We start from the raw sequence: 19,912 nt of genomic DNA on the forward strand, positions 1-19,912 counted from the left end.
CGTGTATACTTAGCTAGCTAACGTGTTTTTAGCATCAGGTAGCTAACACTGCTGCCTGTAATGCATGCTGCCGTTAAAACAAACGTGAGGACAGTGGGCTTGAGCTGAAAAAGAAAGAACCAGAAATTAAGAGGAAGATGTGGAAACGAGGAGGTCGAAGCTCTGCCTTGGTCCGAGCAGAGGCTCTGCTGTCCGCAAAGAGGAGCAGCACAGGAGCCTCGGAGTCCACACAGAGGGACACAGACACAACCAGGGAACATGCTGTGAGTCTCAGTGGCTTTATTTTAGTATGTATTTAGTATATTAATAAATGCACAGGAGACGTCACACACATTAGTGGAAATATTTTTAATACATGTATTTGATATAGTCTACAGATTCATTGTTTCTGGAAATAATGGTTATTTACAGCCCAAGTCAAAGTTAGAGAAGTGACTCAACTCAAACAGCCAATGAGGTGGCTGCAACAGTTAGGGATGTCAGTACCTCATACAACCACACAAAACAAACAAAACATAATGATGCATTTAATGTGTGTAACAGGGGGTTTATTTGCACTAAAGCATCACACTATGTACATCAAACTTATGTGGTGGGTGTGATCATTTTCCACTGTTTTCCATTACTGCTCCCAGGCTTTCTTTAAAAGCAGACCCATTGAATGTCACTCCTGATTCCTTCCCTTAGGGTGCTGTGGACATGTCTATGAAGACCACATCTGCTCCTCCAAATCCCAACATCTTACTCTCAGATTTGTCATCAGTCAGCTCTTCTCCAGAGAATGGAGCTGACACTCTCGTTCCTGAAAAGATTCCAGTACATGAGGGGGTCCCCACCAAGGTAAACAGCTTCAGAAGATATGGTATTTAATCCTATGTTGCTCAGGAAAGAGTACAATTTCTCGTGAAGGTGTCTGAGTCTGTCTTGTGATCTCCTGTCAGGCCCTCAGACCTCAAAGCTCTCTGGAAGTAGGAGCAGAGGTAGGACAAGGAGGTGGAAGCAGGTTTTTGAAAAAGGCTCCCCCACCTTCAACCAGCAACAGCCAGTCACCTGTGAGGACGAGCCGAGCGCAGCCAATGTCTGAACCAAGGTATAGTTAGATCTAAAAAGAGTGTAAATAGATCATTTTGTTTCCTTTAACATGCTGTAGAAACCTGGAACCACCCCTTTAATGCATCCCTCTCATTTCATCTTGTCAGGCATGTGTCATCATCCCAGCATAGTTCCCAGACTGCTGTGATTAGTAGACTGGCTCAAATTGAAAACCGCTTCACCAGATTTAAGCAGAACCAGGAGCAGGTCGCACGGGGAATTCCGTCACCATCACCAGAAGCAGAGAGAAGGCCCGTGTCGTCACAGTCCAGCAGTGAACAGAGTCTGAAGGGGAAACGCTTCCTCAAGACCAAGGCTGCTGTGGCTGCTGACAATAGAAATGCTGCTGCTGCCTCGGGGTCTCCTGAAGGCTCGGGTCCTGGTGTTGGGTTCAGGTCCAGAGCTGCTGGTGCTGCGCACTCTTTGGTTGGTTTGGAGAAGAGGTCGTTGAGAGTAGTGAGTGGTGTGAGTCTGGAGAGTGATGAAGAGGACATGAAGAAACTGATCGGAGACTCTGTGGATTCAACAGACGGAAGCTTGTTTGGACCAGGGAGAACTCTCTCTGTGAGAACAGCAAACAAGGTCTCTTTCAACTTAAAATCCTATGCTTAGTTTTCAGTTAAAGGGTTGAAAATGGCACAATATAATTGTGCTCACAGACTAAAACAATTGCAAGTTTTATTATGATGCCCAAAAAAAACTCTCTTATGTTTTCTAAAATGCACTGAAATCTGAATGATTGTTGGTACTCCGTTTTTGATTGTGAATGTGTGTAAACGTTTTCAGCACAGCAAACATTTGTATTATTCGGTGTTACACGGTGTGTAACCAACACTATGCTCTCCTTTCTTACAGGAAATCAAGTCCAGATCGCCTCCAGCTGCTGACCCGGCGCCACCTCGCTCCCCTGCCTCCCCCTCCTCCCATAGTTCTCCTTTTAGATTTACTGGCCATGTTCGGGCCCAGTTCAGCCCCTCTGCTCTCTCTCCGTCCCCTTCTCCTCCTCACATCCCCCCCTCTCTGTCAAGGAGACAAAAATCTCCCCCGTCTCTCCAGCGCTCCCTCTCCTCCATGTCTGGCCACAAGGATGTGCTCTCTTTGGAGGAGCTCTTCCCCGGAGGGCGTCGCTGTGAAGATCCCCACAGCGACTTGAGCTCAGTTGCCTCTGAAAGTGAGAGAAGTGTGTTCCTGTATCTTTTATACCAGTATGAATTTAATGTATATGCCATTAAAGTAATGGTTCAGGTTCAGGAGTGATCCAATAACCAACCTCTGTGCTCTGTCATTTCTTACAAATTTCTTTTTGGGATCTTGTGCTGTTGCAGATTTCAAGATGAACTTGATGACAATAGATGATCTCGTCCCCGCTGCCTTTGAAATCACAGATGGAACGGCAAGAAAGGAAAAGGTAAAGCCAAATTCATACAACATCACTTTTATAGTTGTAAAATCACTATGTATTCCACACTTTACAACTCCGTGTTTTGTGATTCCACCTGAAGATGCCCCCACAATTTTTGTTCCGTCTCGAAACCACGTGTGATTACAAAACCCCATGTGAACTACTGAGCTGTCTGTGATTTCTGCCACTTTCACATTGAGAACAACAACTATTGATTAAAGTCATGATAAATGAGTAGATACTCAGAGATAGCATGTAATTTCAATAGATGAAAAGTCTGTGTATGTTTTGGTGTGAGCACCCCATTATTCAATGACTTTTTCCAGTATAAACAGCCCAGAAAATCTCAACAAGCTGAATATCAACTTATGCATGCTCAGCCGATAAACCATTGCATCAGTACTATGAAAGACTCATGGTTGTGCTGGATTTTCCTGCTTTAGATCATCAGAGATCATCGGCTGCCAAGACTGAAGGTGGAGGAGGATGAGGAGGAAGTGGCGGATTATCAAAGTGACTTTGAGAGTGAGATCAGGACAGAGATGGATCACAGTGCCAGAGATGTTGAAGAGGACTTGCAAGGAGACGAGACGGATGCGGTGTCCGAGGTCAGGAAGCAGGCTTGGAGTTCAGACGCGTCCAGCGAGAGGATGAAAAACGATTACTCCAGCTGTTTCTCAGACACAGATTCACAGACCTCGGGCTGCAGTCGGACGTCAGAGTCGTACAGCAGCAGCAGAAGCTCCAGATCTGTGTCACGCCGAAGACGCACGTCACGTCAACAGAGGAGGAGATCGGCTTCTTCAGAGGGAAAGAATGTTAAAGATGTAGCAGTGCAGACACAGCCTGACACTGTGGCGTACTCATGGTCAACTGGTCAGTCTGCTCAGCATTATATTTAAATCCACAACGTTTGACTTAACCCGCAACAACAACAACAACAAATGTCTGTTTCCAATCTCTGTTTGCAGGAACGGCTACATTTAATCCTCCGTCAGCCACGACCTTCATGACTTACGCACCACTGGCTGCTTATACTCTCAGTGCAGATAGAGTGGAAGGTAAGAGGTTTCTTTGCGTTACATTACTCGTGCGACTTTGGTCACTGGATACGTGAAAAGTCGTGAAACACACTTTTTCTCATGTGTGTGTCGTGTCGCCTTCCTCAGCTCTCAGCACCTTCAGTCCAGCTGTATTTGCACTCAATGAAATGCTGAAACAGCAGCTCGCCATGACGAGGCGCTTCATCGAGAGCAGCCAACGCATTCACGCCAGCCTAGTGCAGAGTCTGGAGCCACCAAACTACAGATACACCACGCTGGAAGACACCAAAGAGGTAAAGGCTACTACGCCGAACTCAATATCTAATGTGCAGAGCTGTGACACATTTCTAAACACCTGTATCTCTCTGCATGGTAGGAAATGCACAACTATTCTGCATGCATTTAATTCACACAAAGTTGTGTTCCTTCATTCTTTCCACAGCGCATCCGGAATCTCAGACCTCCAAAGCTCACGATGGAGAAAGCTTTAGAGAAGGTGCAACAGGAAATGAGGGGAAATTGTACATGAACGCTGATGCAGAGTGTAACTGAATTACTGATCCACCTATGTGCAGAGGAAGAGAGCAGTCAGAGCACGAGCAGTGAAGAGTTGAACTAATACTTCCGTAAAATGCAGTCTAAGGTCTCATCATTGATTCATGTTATGTGAGTATGTGTGTATGAACAGGATTTACACAGCATCACAGTTATGTAGGTGTTTCTTGAAGTATATATCAATGGATTAAAGTTATTTTTTTTAAAGATTGCTCTTGAAAATAATGAGTTCTTTTTTAATGCTGTGTATTTTATAGATGCATGAATGAGTGTATTCAAGGATATTTTTATAGCGCAATATAAATGAATGGAAATTTTTTTATGACACAGTACAAGTACACTGTTTATATGAGTGAGGCTATTTTACAATGTCATGGTAAATAATTGTTACAATCTGCAGTCTCACCTGTAAATGTCATTAATTAATAATAAACAATGGCCCGCTAATAAAACTGCCACCCAATAAAATCCTTATGAGAAGATTTAACTCGCTTTTACACTGTATATACACATACATATTTTCAAAAAATTTATTGAAATTGCTAAGCCTTTTTTGTGTTTGGTCAGGGTTAATGGCTCCAAACAGCCTACACATTACATTTAAGCGTTTAAAATGTTATAATTGGGTAAATTTCAAATGTCCTACGAACATAAATGCACCATAGCGCGCGTCGCGGCTGTATGTACGTCATCACGCTACGCGCCAAATTCATATCTAGTGGAAGGCGCAACGAAGCCGAACACCAGTGTCTTTTAAATCGTTTTTATCTGTTAATTTTAAACACTTTTGTTGGAGATTGTGGTCCTCAGTATGTCTCAGCAAGCAGGTTATTCACCCAGCTTCAAGCGACCCTCGGAAATCATGCGAATGAGGAGGAAAAAATCCCGAAGCATCGCCGGTGTCTCCCCCAGCCCGAGCGGCCAGGGCTCTACAGACAGTCCGGGACAAAGCAGCTCCTCCCCGGACAGTGTTCGGCCTTTCTCTCCGGGGCCGCTCTTCAACAACCAGAACCGCTCCGGAGGCGGGACAAAACGCAGAAACCCGTTCGCGAATATCGAAAACACGTACAGTCCCAAAAAGAAGTTTATAATTCATAACGATGACGGGAATGTCGAGGCTTTAAACACACGGAGAGACAACGAGGAAGACATGTCAACAAAGACGGACTGTCAGGGAGTGTTTTCTTTCAGCTCCAGTCTGACCGAGACCGAGAAGCAGGAGCGGGGACAGATTTCCAGCAAGGTTGGTTATAATAATGAACTAATAATATAATGTGCTACTGTGCTGTCAGCCAGTAACTTTGCTTAATGCATTGACACAAATCTCACTTTAAAACAACGCGAGAGTTTGTTGACTCTGTTCATTCACATGTGGTTAACTAAACTAAAGGTGTAGGATGTGCTGAATCTTTTTCCACAGGACTATTTACTCTCAATTCTCTCTCGTGTGAACTTTTATTCTTTAATACTACAAAAATTAACATTCTGATATCTATATGCTGTCTGTACAGCATATAGATAAACTTTAATATACTATCCGTTTAATACCAGGTCTGAAGAAGGTCTCTGTCTGTAGAAAGAGGACTTTTATATGTATTCTCACATTCTCGTTTCCACCCTGTGCTGTAGAAATGTCTCACTTTCTCTGAGGATGACTCTCTGTTTGAAGAAGAGGAGGAAAATGCTAAAAGTCCACTTTTGAAGGTTGGTGTGTTTTCACTCTGATTTGTAATATTGAGACAGTTTTGTGTGCTGCTGTCTCACTGCGTCTTTTCAGGATACACAGTACATAACCACCCTGTCCTCTCTTTGTCAGAGTCCCCAGGCCATCGCTCCAGCTTCTATTGCTCCTCCCGTGTGTACAGAGTTTCCTGCAGACTGGAGCCTGAAGACCCGCCTCCTCTTCACGTCTCCCCTCACCTTGTCATGGGCTGAGCAGCCGAAAGCGCAGGAGGACGCCCTGGGGCTCAGCCAGCACTGCAGAGCGCAGTTTATTTCCCTGCCTCACAGTCTACAGGTAGGTTTTTGTGCCTTTATTACATGTGACATCACAGTGAGCATCCTCTTGTCTACAAGTCCTACACTGGATCTCATCTCTCTGTTTTGCAGGATCCCAGGTCCTGCCCAGACCTTCGCTGCGCCTTCCAGCAGAGTCTGGTGTACTGGCAGCACCCGTCTCTGCCCTGGATCTCTCTGTTCCCCAGGATCAATGCCGAGAGGAGCTTCGCGGGGAAGAGCACCCCCTGGGCACAAGACGTGTCAATGCAGCAGAGTCTAATGAGTGAATGGTGAGTAGTCAGTAGTTTCCATGGTCAGTTAGGTCGAGCTTAACTACATCAGTTAATTGGACCATTGTCCTTGTCCCAGTATTTAAGCACTCGCAAGGAATTGATTTACTGAGTGGGGTGTGTCTGACTCTGCAACGCCATTTTAGCTTGCACCATCAAAAGCCACTTTACTGTGTTTAAAGCTGCAACTAAGTATTAAGTATTCATACAGCAGTTTTGGACTTATACTGATACTGAATATTGTATTAGGTCATACTTATTGTTCTCTGTGTCCATCTCCTGCACAGGTCAGTCAGTCTGTCGTCTCTCTACGGTCTCCTGAAGGCCAGACTGTGTCCTTATTTCTACCTCTGCTCCTATCAGGTAGCTCTTTTTCTGTATTGATTCCTTTTTTAAATTGATATCCAGGCAGCCACTAAAGGCGTAACATGACTCCCTGTGCTTTTTTTATCTGTGATGTCAGTTCACAGTTTCGTTCAGAGCAGCAGGTCTCGGTGGTTCGAACGCCATCACGGCGCTGATTTCTCCGACAACTCGAGGTATCAGGGAGGCGATGAAGGCTGAAGGTGAGCAAATCCTATTTCCACATACATCAGGATCCTTGAAATGTGGTTTCAGAGAAAACAGATAAATACCATTTAATAAAAGGATCGACTTCAGCTTAAGTTGATAGAATATGTTTACTACTTTAGCTGCTACAGCTGGCAGCTATGTTTTTGGACCTTTAAACGTCTTTAAAAGATGTTATTTCCTCATGTGTTTAACCAACTACTTTGCTGTTCAGGTATAGAGTTCAGTCTCCCTCTAGTGGAGGAGAGAAGGAGGAGCAAGAGCCAGCACAACGTGGCTGAACAGCAAGGAGAGGAGCAGGAGTTGAAGGAGTGAGTTTTTTCCCCCTTCCTTATGTGTATATTTAGTCTTAACACAAGCTGATGATGTTGTAATGTTGATTTTTTTAATTTCCCAGGTGTTCTGAGCTGACAGAAGGTGCCGACTGTCCGGGTGACGATGGGGAAAATGACGCAGACAACGATGAAGACAGCAGCTTCTCCTGGTTGAAGGAAATGGGAATCCAGGACAAAATCAAGAAGCACGACAACATCATCATACAACTGTATCCTTCTGCTTTGATGCCGACTCCTGTCTCCTGTGTTTACACCTCTACTGTACGTGTGTCATACCATTGTGAGAGTCACAGCCTTTGACCCACGCCTTCAGTCGCAAAGAGGGACACACTGTGTCTCTGGACCATAAACCAGAGTCTGTGGTGTGTGTGGAGGGACCTCACACTTTCACCCTCATCAACTTCCTCATTAACTGTAAGAGTCTTGTAGCTGTGGCAGGTTCCCAGGCTGGGTTACCACCAACGCTGCTGGCTCCTGTCGCTTTCAGGGGAGCGACGGTGCAAACACTGAAGGTAGGAGCACGCTCAAACACACACACACACACGTGCACAGAGAGCTGCAATCAAGTCTTAATCCGAGTGTTTGGTGTCTTTTACAGGCACGCAGTGTGAATGTGAAGACCCAGGTTGGTTCTAGCTTCCAGAACATCAGCAGTCTGGAGATCACAGGTACACTGCAGCTTCAGGAACTCATCACTCTCATCTTAAAAAGTGGACACACACATTTGCTCTCTCGGGATTTACAGGCTTTATTTCTGAGTTAATGTGTTTGACATGGTTGAGTGTTTTGATGAGCTGTTCAAAGCATTATCTATACTGAATGTCATATTAACGTTAAGCATTTTTTGTGTATCTTCATTAAACGTCCTGTGTTTATTCTTTGTGTGGTGCAGGACCGATCCTCCCCTCCTCTCTACACACCATCACGACCCTTCTTCGACCCTCACAGAAAGGAAACTTCTCTGCTACGCTTTACACACACGCGCCTACTGCTGTCATGAACGCGCCTACCAGCAAGCAGCAGGTAGGACTTGAGATGATAGGAGTAAATTCTTTATGTGCTAATTCTATGTGCTGCCCTCTTTAGTGGAGCAGTGACGCATTACATACTGTATGTCCCCCTCACTGACAGCTGCAATAGCATGTAGGATTGATGAAGTCAGGCATTTGCCCTTATTTATAATGGACAATGAATCCTACATTATGAAGGTTGGTTATAATGTTATTCAAATGTTTAATATTAGTGTGAAAAAATGTCTTTTGTATTGCTAGCAGCTAGCAGCAGACCAGCAACTCCTGTGTCCCCTGGGAGCTTATAGCTTTTATATATGTATGTATGTGTACATATATATATGTGTGTGTATATGTTTATATTTCTATATGTGTATATGTATATATCCATCCATCCATTATCTACCGCTTTTTCCTCCACCAGAGGGTATGTGTATGTATATATTTATATGTATGTGTATGTATATTATGTATATGTGTGTATGTGTGTATATATGTATTAATATGTATATATATATGTATACCTAAATCTGTATATACGTATATGTATAAATGTGTATATATATATATATGTATACATAAATGTATATACGTATATGTATAAATGTGTGTGTGTATATATATATATATATATATATATATATGCGTATACATAAATGTATATACATATATGTATAAATGTGTATTTATTTGTATACCTAAATGTGTATATATATGTATACATGTATACATATGATATGGCCACTCAGTGTATTTTATGTGTGTTTTTGCAGTGTACTGGGGGATCAGTGGACTTGTCTGGTTGCGGCCTCCATCCTGCTTCTGTCCAGCAGCTGCAGCAGCCGTCCAGCCTGGGTAAGAGTGCGCTGACACACATCAACATGAACAACTACAGCTACACATGGAAGAACTGAAGCGAGCCGGAGTGGGCGGGTGTGTAACACACGACTTTCCTGCTGCTAATAATTTGTTAGCAGACTTGTTTGTGTTCAGATCAGCGAATGGGGCCAATGGTCAACCTCAGTCTGTTTCCATTTTACAATGTCTTTTAAAACGGATTTTATTGCTTGATATATTTCTCAGGCTGAATGTAGATGAATGTACAGTTTAAGCAGCTTGTTTTTTTTCTTTTTTTTAGGGAGTTTTATTTGTTTTTAATTTTGAGTAAATTTCTTTTCCCCATCAATCCAAGAATTGATCAAATGTATGTTGGTGTGGAGTGACGTCTTGAGGTGTGTTCTGGACTTGATCGCTTCGGTAATAAAGTCATTCTCTATGAAATGTGTTAGAGGCATAGTTCGTGGAACTAATGACATTTAGTTATTATTATTATTATTATTATTATTATTATTATTAATAATTTATTCACTCACTCTCTATTGTTCATATCTTGAGTATTGCAGGCAGAGCTGGCGTCTGTATCATCATAATATCAACAATAATCGACACGGCATGTTAGCGGTAATATGGTCTTTTCCTTGAAAGTGTGAGTCATGGAGTTATATAGTTATTGGAAAAAGGGAGACTGGGCCTGTATGAAGTCTTTTTTAATGAAAAACAGCTGCGTTAAAATAACAGACACAACATTGTAAAGATTTACGAGTTTCTCAACAAAAGGCTCCCGCAGCAGTGATGTCAGGTGACAGGGGAAACTCCTGTCCTGCTTCACTGGTGAAAAGTCGTTGATGTCGCAACATCTCTGACCAGTGACTGTGTAAAAACAACAAAGGTGATGATAATTTCTGTCCGTGCGCTGGAAGCTTTTGAGTTCTGGTTTTGAAATGTCTAATAAAGCTGAACAAGTTTCTTCCTCCACATTTTACAGAATTATTGAAGTGATGGAGGCAGAACTCCTCAGATCAGTGATTTTCTTTATGGGCTTTGTGTCACTTTCCTACATCAACCTTCACATTTATATAATATTTATATACAGTATAAAAACTTGCAAAACAATGACCTGGTGTCAACTCAGCGGCCTTTTGCAATTAGTACGAGGTGTAACGGACCAATTTTGTGTCGTTGCTGGTGTGGAAACCTTTCCTGCGCCTTGGTTTTGAGGACCCTCTGAAGCAATCTTACATCACCTCTGCTGCAACGTGAACCGAACAACACGAAGCATGTCCAACCGCTGCACGCTGTTGAAGAAAACAGGAACAGACGTTTCAGCAGTTGACTGAAGGCAAATATGAATGATCTTCCATCTCGTATTTACAGTGACATCATATAGAAACTTATTATTATGCACTTATTTACGCTTATTCTTACACATTTCAACACTGAAATAAACCCACGTTTAGACTTGACGTGACCCGATGTGAAGCCTGTTCCGTTTCCTTTCAGTTCCGGCCAATCACGGGGCGTCGTGGTTTGCTGTGAAGAAAGACTGGATTGTGTAAATCCAGATTAAGACGGATCATCCGAGAGCAAGGTAACAACCATTCTTTATGTCCTCCATAAATACGTTTATGCTGTTATGTTTATCTATTTGTGTTAATTGTGACAACTATTACATCTACAACGACTCAACAATGAGCTAATTTAACAGATAATACTTGTGTCAACCAATACATACACTGTGTATTTTTTAAATTCCAGACTAAAAATGAGAGTTGCCATGTGTGCCATCCTGCTCTTGCTGGCTCTATTACATCAAGGTATTAATTATGTCAAGGCCTTTGCCCCCCCCCCAACCCAAAAGTCCCCTCTTTTCTTCACAGTTCTATTTTCTCCACAGCTGCATTTTTATCATTTTCTACCGTGTTAAAAAAACGAATACTCATTAAATTCTGTGTGTTCCAGGCGAGGCCCTGACGTGCAACTACTGCAAGTCGAGGGGGAGTGGTCTCTGTGCTCCGACCGCAACAAAGAGCTGTTCGCGATTCGGTGCCTGTATGGCTGTCGCGTATCCAGGTCGAATAAGTAAGTTGATTATACTAGGACGTAGTCTGAGTTCCCCTGTGCTGAGAGCCAGTCAACCAACTGTAAACATGGCTGCCGGAGAGGACTCAAGGAAATACAACTCCCTGCTTTATTTCACCTTAATGCACCCAACTGGAAGCTGGGAAGTACTCACTTCCCTGTGCCAAAGTCCATAAAAAAAATGGGCAATTTTACCCCATAGTGCACAGTTGTTAATCTGTGTGTTTTTCCAATTTAGCTAAATCTAGCTGTTTTTCTCTATGGACTTTGGTGTGGGAGAGTGAACGGTGAGCTTTCAAGTAGCTTTTCCTGTGCCAACAAAATAAAGCACAGAATAGATATCACAGACATAATTTCACATCCAAACTATTTTTGTGTGATAACTAACACCCTGTTGTTTTGTCATTTCCAGGATCTTCGATCCGTACGTGCATGAATAAAATAGCCTGTCGGGCCTTCAGCAAGATTGGCACGTGCTGCTACACTGACCTCTGCAACTGAGCCAATTCTGCCTGTTTTGTTGGCTTCGTTTTGCACTTTAAAAAGTGTCGTTAAAAGAAAATGTGTCCATGAAAACACTGGAAATCTTTCCTTTTTTTTCTTTTTAAAGGTGCATTATGTAATAAATCTAAAGCAACTGGCCATAAAATCCTCCTAATATGTCACAGAGACTCAGGAATAATGTTCATATAACAAACTGAACTCACCAACAACAACATATTTGCATTAAAAATATATGTTTTGCAGACTGCAAATCCTGTTTATGTTTTGAAATCATGTTTTGGCATGTGGCGCCACCTACCGCCATTGACCAATCATTGCAGTCAGTAGAGTATCAGCTGCCGAGCAACCACGGGTTGCCAGTTACATCGGAAAACAAAACCTAAAATACTTTGGTATTTTGAATTTGAATGTCGTAACCGTTTTTGGCCACATTCTTACATATGGCACCTTTAAGTCTATTAAAAAAAAGTTGAATCAACAAATGGTACATTAGAAAAAGCCCCATGGGGTTTCTAAGCACCTTTATCTCTGAGTGTAAACCTCTGTTGAAACATTAAACTGCTCCAGAGAAGAACAGCAGATGTCGATTGAGTAAGAAGCAGCAACACAGAATGTTTCTTCACTGAAGGATTTTTGATGGTTGAGATGAGTTCAAATTAGTTAAAAAAAACTAAAAAAACCTGGCTCCATATATTGCAATTAAGATTATTTGACAGCAACACTGGATTGAATCACTGCATATTACTCTTAAAATCCACACTCACTATCAGTGAATTTGACCTCAATCCTGAGGAGAATCACAGTTACAGCAGATGTGGCTGTTATCACAACACTGAAATCGTTCGGGTCATGTGATCGGCTGCAGAAGTTCCTTTACGCTTTAACCAATCACATGCGAAACAGAGAGGGGAACAAGTTGTTGTGGTTTGCAGTTAAGAGAGAAGAGCGAGTGGAATTGCAGAAGAATAATCAGACATCAGCATCTGAGGACAAGGTAAGAACCCTCTGTCTTGTGTCGTTATTGCTTTATGGTGTCAATGCTGATGTATTCATGGAACCTTCTGACTTGTGTGATGCGTTATCTGTACATGGAAAAGATCTTGATAGTATGTGAATACTACACTATACTACTATAACTATATTATTTTCTTTTAAAAAAAAGTGTGTTCTTCGACTTCTAGACTTAAAATGAGAGCTGCCGTGTGTGCTGTCGTGCTCTTGCTGGCTCTCCTGCATCAAGGTAAGACCTTTGACCTTTTTTCCATATATTTTGAAAAGTTAACTTTTCTTTATTATCCTTTCTTCATGGGGCATCTTTGTCTTTTTGTAAATATGCAACACGCGTAAAAAGTTGTGCGTCTCTTGTGCTCCCGTGCAGGTGAGGCCCTGACGTGTAACTTCTGTTATTCGAGGTCGACCACTCTCTGTACCGCGACCACCACTCAGACATGTAATCCAAGACAGGATGCCTGTGGCGCTGTCATACTTCAAGCTCCGTTGCGTGAGTGAGAGCAAATGACCCTTTAGCTGGTTTTAAACCCTTAAATCATCCCTTTTTATGGAATAGATATATTCTTTAAATACACAGGCATGAAATCTGTGCCTGCTCAGATACAGGAGACGGTAGCTCCTGTATCCGAGTTAGTTTTGACCGTGTGTCTCATTAACATGTCCGTTCTGTTTCATTATTCCAGATTCTTCTTTCCGTTCATGCATAAACATGGCGGTGTGTCAGGGCTACATCCAGACACCGGGCATCATCGCCTCATGCTGCAGCAGCGACCTCTGCAACTGAGCCTCGTTTCTTCAGACACCTTTTTGTTCTGCTCCTCCGCCTTCCTGTACGGCTTCATTTTGTAATTTCACTGGATCTGTGTGATTTGTCCTAATAAAAGACGAATGGTGTGTGTGTCACGCAGTCATTATCACGTCTATCTTTATTGTTGTTCAACATTTTATCATTATTCATTGTGTGTGGACAGGATTTTTGAGGTTTTAATTTGAGGATCAGAACTGCATGGTGACATTAGATGGCAGTAAAGCACTGTGTAGATTCATTTGTGTGTGTGTGTGTGTGTGGGAGAGAGAAGCATTATTAATAAGACAAATAATGGAACCGAGTGACATTTTGGTGCCGTCCTTCTTCACGATGGATTTTAAATGATACATGTTGAGGTTTATCATTTATTGAAGCCAACTCTTTTTTTTTTGCGTTAGTGTTAACTTCTGAAACCATATTGCGTCACCTCTGCTCAAACATTAAACTGCTCCAAAGAGGAACAGCACATTTGTGTCGATGGAGTAAGAAGCGGCAACGCAAAATGTTTCTTCACCCAAGGATTTTGACACAAGTCCGCTCATTAAAGTGATAAATCAGAGTGAAGACTTATATATGTATATATATATGTATATATATATATATATGTATGTGTGTATATATGTGTATATATATATATATACACATATATGTATACATATATGAAAATATACACTTATATATGTATGTATGTATGTTTACATATATAGTCCACTCATTAAAGTGATAGGAGAGTGAAGAGTGAAGACTTATATATGTGTATATATATATATATATACACATATATATATACATATATATGAATATATTTACTTATATATGTGTATATATGTATACATATATATGCACTTCAAAATGTGTATATACGTATGTATGTATACATATATATTTATAAATATTTTGTTTTTATTTTGTTGTTTTTTGACACAAATTTGAACAAAAGTGACCACTCCCACACAAGGATGAGGTCATTTAACCGATGACTTGGAACAACCGATGAAGTAAAATGGTGTTTGCATATATGTTCCTTACTTTTTAAAAGAAGTTTTCCTGTTCACACTTATTTTGAAAAGCAACCTTTTCTGTGGCAACTGAGACTTGAAGACACATTTTTTTGCTCTTCCACTGATTGTGCTCTTCTTCTTCTTCTGCACCAATATCTGTCTGATTTGTCTTCATAGAAGATGAATGGTGTTTGCACACAGTCATTATATCATGTGTTATCTTTATTGACCAAAAGTAGTTCTATTTTTATATCGATTTTTATCCTTTGGTCACAGTTATTTATTTATTTATTTTGGATTTTTAAGGATTCCGGATCAGTACTGCTTGGTGATACTAGATGGCAGTAAAGCACTGTGCCGCCGGATGAGCATCCATCACTGCCTTTGTGTGTGTGGGTGTGTGTGTGAGAGAATGGGAGGGTAGGGGGTGTTAAGGGCATTATTAATAAGACAAATAATGACACTTAGTGACATTTCGGTGCTGTCCCTTCTCCACGCCGAAATTTAACTGACGCGTCGCTAGGTTTATCAATTATTTAAGTCAAATCATTTCACCTGCAGTTTAATGAAGGATTTTTGTGTGTGTGTGTGTGTGTGTGCAGAATGTATGCTAATGCAATACATTTTCTCCAGTCATGAGCAAAGATCAGCGGAAATAGAGATAAATGTGCTCTCCTCCGCGGCTCTCCTCTTGCATGCGTTATGAGCAGACAGCTCGGGTTTTGGTTTGTCACTTGACAGAGCGATTTAGCGCCAGAAAAGGCCTTACACTGTTGCCGAGCGCAGTTAATAACGGAGACAAAAGCTTGAAGTAATAGTTTAGTTTAGGATGTATGAGGTTCTGACACACAGTAAGTGCCTCCTGTTCCGAGAACTGTCCCCCAGAATTGCTCGTCTACGTGACTAGTGACATCTAATGTTGAGGTTGTAGAGCGTTACAAATAGAAGTTTCCTCTCTCTCCAAAACAGGGAACTATGGCGGCCTTCATATAGTATTTATTTCGGCTTCAAATGCAAAACTCATGCTCTGGATAGTTTGACTGTTCTGATGGTGGCTCTTATCTAAAGTTATTCTAAGGCTGCAAAAACAAAATATTTTTTTTTACACTTTTTCAATTCAAACAACATTATATGTCTCAATAAGTTAAAGGTGCCATATGTAAGAATGTGGCCAAAAATGATTACTACATTCAAATTCAAAATACCGAGGTCTTTTAGGTTTTGTTTTCTGACGTAACCGGCAACCCGTGGTTGCTCGGCAGCTGAGACTCTACTGACTGCAATGATTGTTAGACAGCGGTAGGTGGCGCCATATGCCAAAACATGGTTTCAAAACATAAACATGACTTGCAGTCTGCAAAAGATTTTTTTAATGCAAAATGGTGACACAGTGTGCGCTGACTGTGTCAGTTGCCATACAAGCACACTTCAACTGAACTAACGCATGTTACAGTGAAGAGTTAGTGACCCGTGTAATCCCTCCCCTCAATCGACATGTTATCATCATTATCTAGAACTAGAGCTGAGAAGTTTTAAAGGGGGGGCGTTTGCACAGGATGACAGGATCACTTTAATGACGGCTGTGTTTAGAAACTGAGGAAGCGAAGCAGACTTGGCCTTCGTTCGCTCGATTATCTACACCTGTGCTTTTCCAACTGTGACCTGCCAAAATGGCTGCTGTGCAGAGGGCCCACAGATCAGCGCCTGCTGCTGTGATTCAGACATGTCATCACGTGAAGTCCTCTCTCTCTCGCTCTCTATCTCTGCTGCTGCTGCTACTCAGCACACGTCCAGTGGGCAGAAGACCCAGGGCAGAGCTGCAGGGAATACATCTCCCATCTGACCTCTGAATGTCTCAAGATCCACCAGGAGCAGATGGAGGGAAGTCCACTGGAGGAGATTTCACATCTGGACTGAGCTTGTTTTGTTTGCTGCCACTTTGACCGCAAGAAAAATAAAAAAAACAGAAGGTATGAAGATGTCTGGAAGCATTTTCAAGACAACATTTACTTTTGTTGGAGCACATTTATACTGTGGTGTGGATGTTGTTTTAGAGGCAGTAATACTACCTCAGCGAGACAGCGAGGACCAAAAACGTCTTTGAACAATTTCTCACTCATATTAAATAAATACCTGAAGCTATTTTTTCATGTATAACCTTGGTAACGGGCACACAAGCTTCCATGTGGACTGAATGAGGGAGGGGGGGGGGGGCTCCATCCTCCATCCTCCCCACCAGTAAAACAACTGCCTTGCTCTTTATGAGGTGTACCCCATTAAGTGGGGGTTTCCCTTCAGTAAAAAAAAGTGCCTGAGAGCAGGATTGAAATACTAAAACACTAAAAACTGGGATTCCGCAAAACACGCACACGAACATACTTGGGCAGAAATGATAAAAAATTTTTAAAAAAACGTTACCAGAACAGAACAGCAGCTCCCACTCACTCTACCACACCAAAGTCCATAGAGAAAATCAGCATTTTAAGCCCTCAGGGAATCAGGAGTTTCTGGTCTCCGGCTGCCTTGTTAGAACTCCTTTGTTTGGAGTGAGCCAAGTGACGCATACTTACTAAACACCAAAGTCACATTATGACCCAGTTGGACTTATTGATGGAGGCAGCAGTGGATTCAACAACGTCTGCGTGCAATGACGTGAAATCGCTGATTTCCTCAATGGACTTTGGTGTAGAAAGTGAGTGGTTTACCGAGCAAGCGGAAACCAGACAGAAAAGGTGTCCCAGTGCTGAGAAAATGGGGTAAACATATTCCTAAGATATCAAAGACATCAGAGCATTTTTTTTAATACTCGCACACGAACAGATGCGTTTATGCTCAGCGAGTTGTCCTTTGCAGTATTTGCCACAGCGGCAGGGGGCGTACAACCAAAATATTCAACTTGTGTTGCCGGATAAACGTCAGCTGCCTAGCAACAGTAGTAAACAACTTTCCGAATATTGCTTACATTGGTCTCAAAATGACTCTCTCTGTGTTTTACGTATTGGGACAGCCATCCCAGCTCCACCAGAATCACAGAAAGAGCTTTTCCCCCTGAGTCACCACTCTTTCTATGGGCTTGACTTTTGCCCTTCACAAAGCGATCTGCTCTCGGACAGAAGAGTCAGAAGAGTGCTTGTAAAAGCGGACCTGCTCGGCCAGCCTTCCATTGAAAATGAAGAGTTAGTGTTGCGCCGCAGCCGCCAAAGTGAGAAAACTTCAGAGGTGCTCGCCCTAGCACCGAGCCACCTTTTGGAGCTCACACGGTTGGCGCGACACAGGGTATGACGTAATTTTTGGCACGCACCCGGCACACTACGGCGACCATAAACCTAGCTTTAAGCAGACATAGATTTTAGTCGGTGAGCCTTTTAGTAGTGCTTAAAATACATAGTATACAGATTAGGAGAAGTGAATACCCCGTAATTGGTCCCATGATGTAGTTGTGAGGTAAAATAGAGCCTAGAGTATTTTATTTACATGACAGATCAAGATTATTATGAAATGATCGATCAGCGACACTAACAAAATCCTACGTAGAGTAACTTTAACTGGTGTCGTCTTGACATTTTTGAAATTTTTGGGGAAAACTAGGGTCAGTATTTGCCCCAAGAGCAAATTGGTATGCAACGTTAAACACACACAATGAGGCAATTATGTCGTCATCGTGTGTTGTTTTATTTGTGAGTGGACGATCACGTCAGACAGGAGGCTCAGAGGGATTTTCCTCTTCCTGTTGTGGCTGGACCACCAGGTCTGGACGCACTAATTTCATCAACACCTTATTTCAGGAAAACATCTGGCCGACAGTCAACACAAGAAGTGTATTCAGCATTGCAGCCTTTCTGGTCTATGAGATGTCACAAATGTTGGTGTAATGAACCTCACTCGCTATGATTTGGAGAGGTAAAAACTCTCCTCTGCAAAGGCTCATTTAGCTCGTAAAAGACAAACTACTATAAAACCTCAGAGAGAGAGAGAGAGCACCACCACCACGGCATACGTGTGTTTGTAAATGTCTGGGAAATAGAGGCGTCTCGTTAACACTGCGGGATTCTCCTGCAGCGCGAGCGGGGGCCCCCATGTGCCAGGCGTGAGAGAACCAGCAACCACCAAGGAGGGGTTCTTTTTTCACAGTTTCCAAAACGTCATGTTTTCTTTCTTCCCCCTGCGGGCGAGGAAACCAGCTGCTGCTTATGAGAGATATGTTTGTGGTTGCTCTTAATGGAAGAGTCCATAAAAATGCTGCCGTTTTTGACGCTACCAGTGAAGATTACAACTGGGATTCCCTGAAAGAGAAGAATATGCTCGCACGTTTCTGGAAAATGTTTTCCACCTGTGTGTGTGTGTGTCTAAAATCACAGATTTACCAACATAAACGCTTCCTCTGCATTAATATAACAGCGAGAGGTGTGAGATAGTTTCCCTTGTGCTGCAACATCTGGTCCTACTATGATATAAAAGCAGTGGAAATGTGCCATAAAGCATGTGAAGTATTGTAACGGAGTGAGTTTTGCTAATGTTGCGGCAGCACTCCGATAAATAAATCCATATGATGCTAATGCTGTAGCTGTCGTCGCTCCTCAGTGGCCCGTGATGATGAGTTCAGGTCTATTGTTGGGTTTCTATTGATTTTTTTTTTGGACAAGAGTTCAGATCAGTTCAGAAGTGTAGGAGGAGTTGTGGAGGCGATCTCATCTGACACCCTGGGCCGATAATCTGACATATTGTTTTGGGCTATGGGATGCATGTTTTGGGCTATGGATAGCTCACAGAGGCTCAGGAGCTCTGGTTGCCTTATTTGGTGAATTTATATCATTGTTTAATCCGTAACAATGATTTAAATAACAAAAGAATAACACATCGTGTGCTGTGATGTAAAATAGCTGATTTTGTCTTATGGGCTTTGGTGTTAGGACAGTGAGCAAAGAAAGGAATTAAAGTTTCCAGTCAGAAAAGGCTGAGATAAAGTATAGCAACCATATTCTTAAAGGTGCATTATGTAATAAATCTAAAGCAACTGGCCATAAAATCCTCCTAATATGTCACAGAGACTCAGGAATAATGTTCATATAACAAAATGAACTCACCAACAACAACAGTACAGACAAAATATTTGCATTAAAAAAAATATTTTGCAGACTGCAAATCATGTTTATGTTTTGAAATCATGTTTTGGCATGTGGCGCCACCTACCGCCGTCTACCAATCATTGCAGTCAGTAGAGTCTCAGCTGCTGAGCAACCACGGGTTGCCAGTTATGTCAGAAAACGAAACACCCTAAACAAACCTAAAAGATTTAGGTTCTACAAGATCTACAAGAGAAGTATTTTGAATTTGAATGTAGTAACCGTTTTTGGCCACATTCTTACATATGGCA

At 42.1% G+C, this 19,912-nt stretch overlaps 2 protein-coding genes across 2 annotated transcripts; both read left to right on the top strand.

Annotated features, from left to right (window-relative positions):
* Positions 1 to 137: 137 nt before the first annotated feature.
* On the top strand, positions 138 to 4,066 carry cUnh19orf44 (chromosome Un C19orf44 homolog; the record flags this gene model as incomplete). The annotated part of the gene is made up of 10 exons (XM_083900299.1): positions 138 to 263; positions 688 to 840; positions 942 to 1,090; positions 1,200 to 1,674; positions 1,948 to 2,263; positions 2,418 to 2,500; positions 2,938 to 3,370; positions 3,466 to 3,555; positions 3,664 to 3,830; positions 3,980 to 4,066. 10 exons carry the CDS (start codon positions 138 to 140, stop codon positions 4,064 to 4,066), a joined length of 2,079 nt encoding a protein of 692 aa, XP_083756425.1.
* Positions 4,067 to 4,903: 837 nt separating this feature from the next.
* donson (DNA replication fork stabilization factor DONSON) lies at positions 4,904 to 9,209 on the top strand (the record flags this gene model as incomplete). Its single annotated transcript, XM_083896050.1, has 12 exons — positions 4,904 to 5,335; positions 5,722 to 5,796; positions 5,909 to 6,109; positions 6,202 to 6,380; positions 6,668 to 6,743; positions 6,844 to 6,946; positions 7,165 to 7,261; positions 7,348 to 7,494; positions 7,599 to 7,797; positions 7,884 to 7,953; positions 8,178 to 8,308; positions 9,069 to 9,209. The coding sequence occupies 12 exons, from the start codon at positions 4,904 to 4,906 to the stop codon at positions 9,207 to 9,209; spliced, it is 1,851 nt and encodes a 616-aa protein (XP_083752176.1).
* Positions 9,210 to 19,912: the final 10,703 nt, after the last annotated feature.

This window comes from Microchirus variegatus (assembly GCF_963457635.1).
Source record: "Microchirus variegatus genome assembly, chromosome: 1".
Classification (NCBI taxonomy): Eukaryota; Metazoa; Chordata; class Actinopteri; order Pleuronectiformes; family Soleidae; genus Microchirus; species Microchirus variegatus.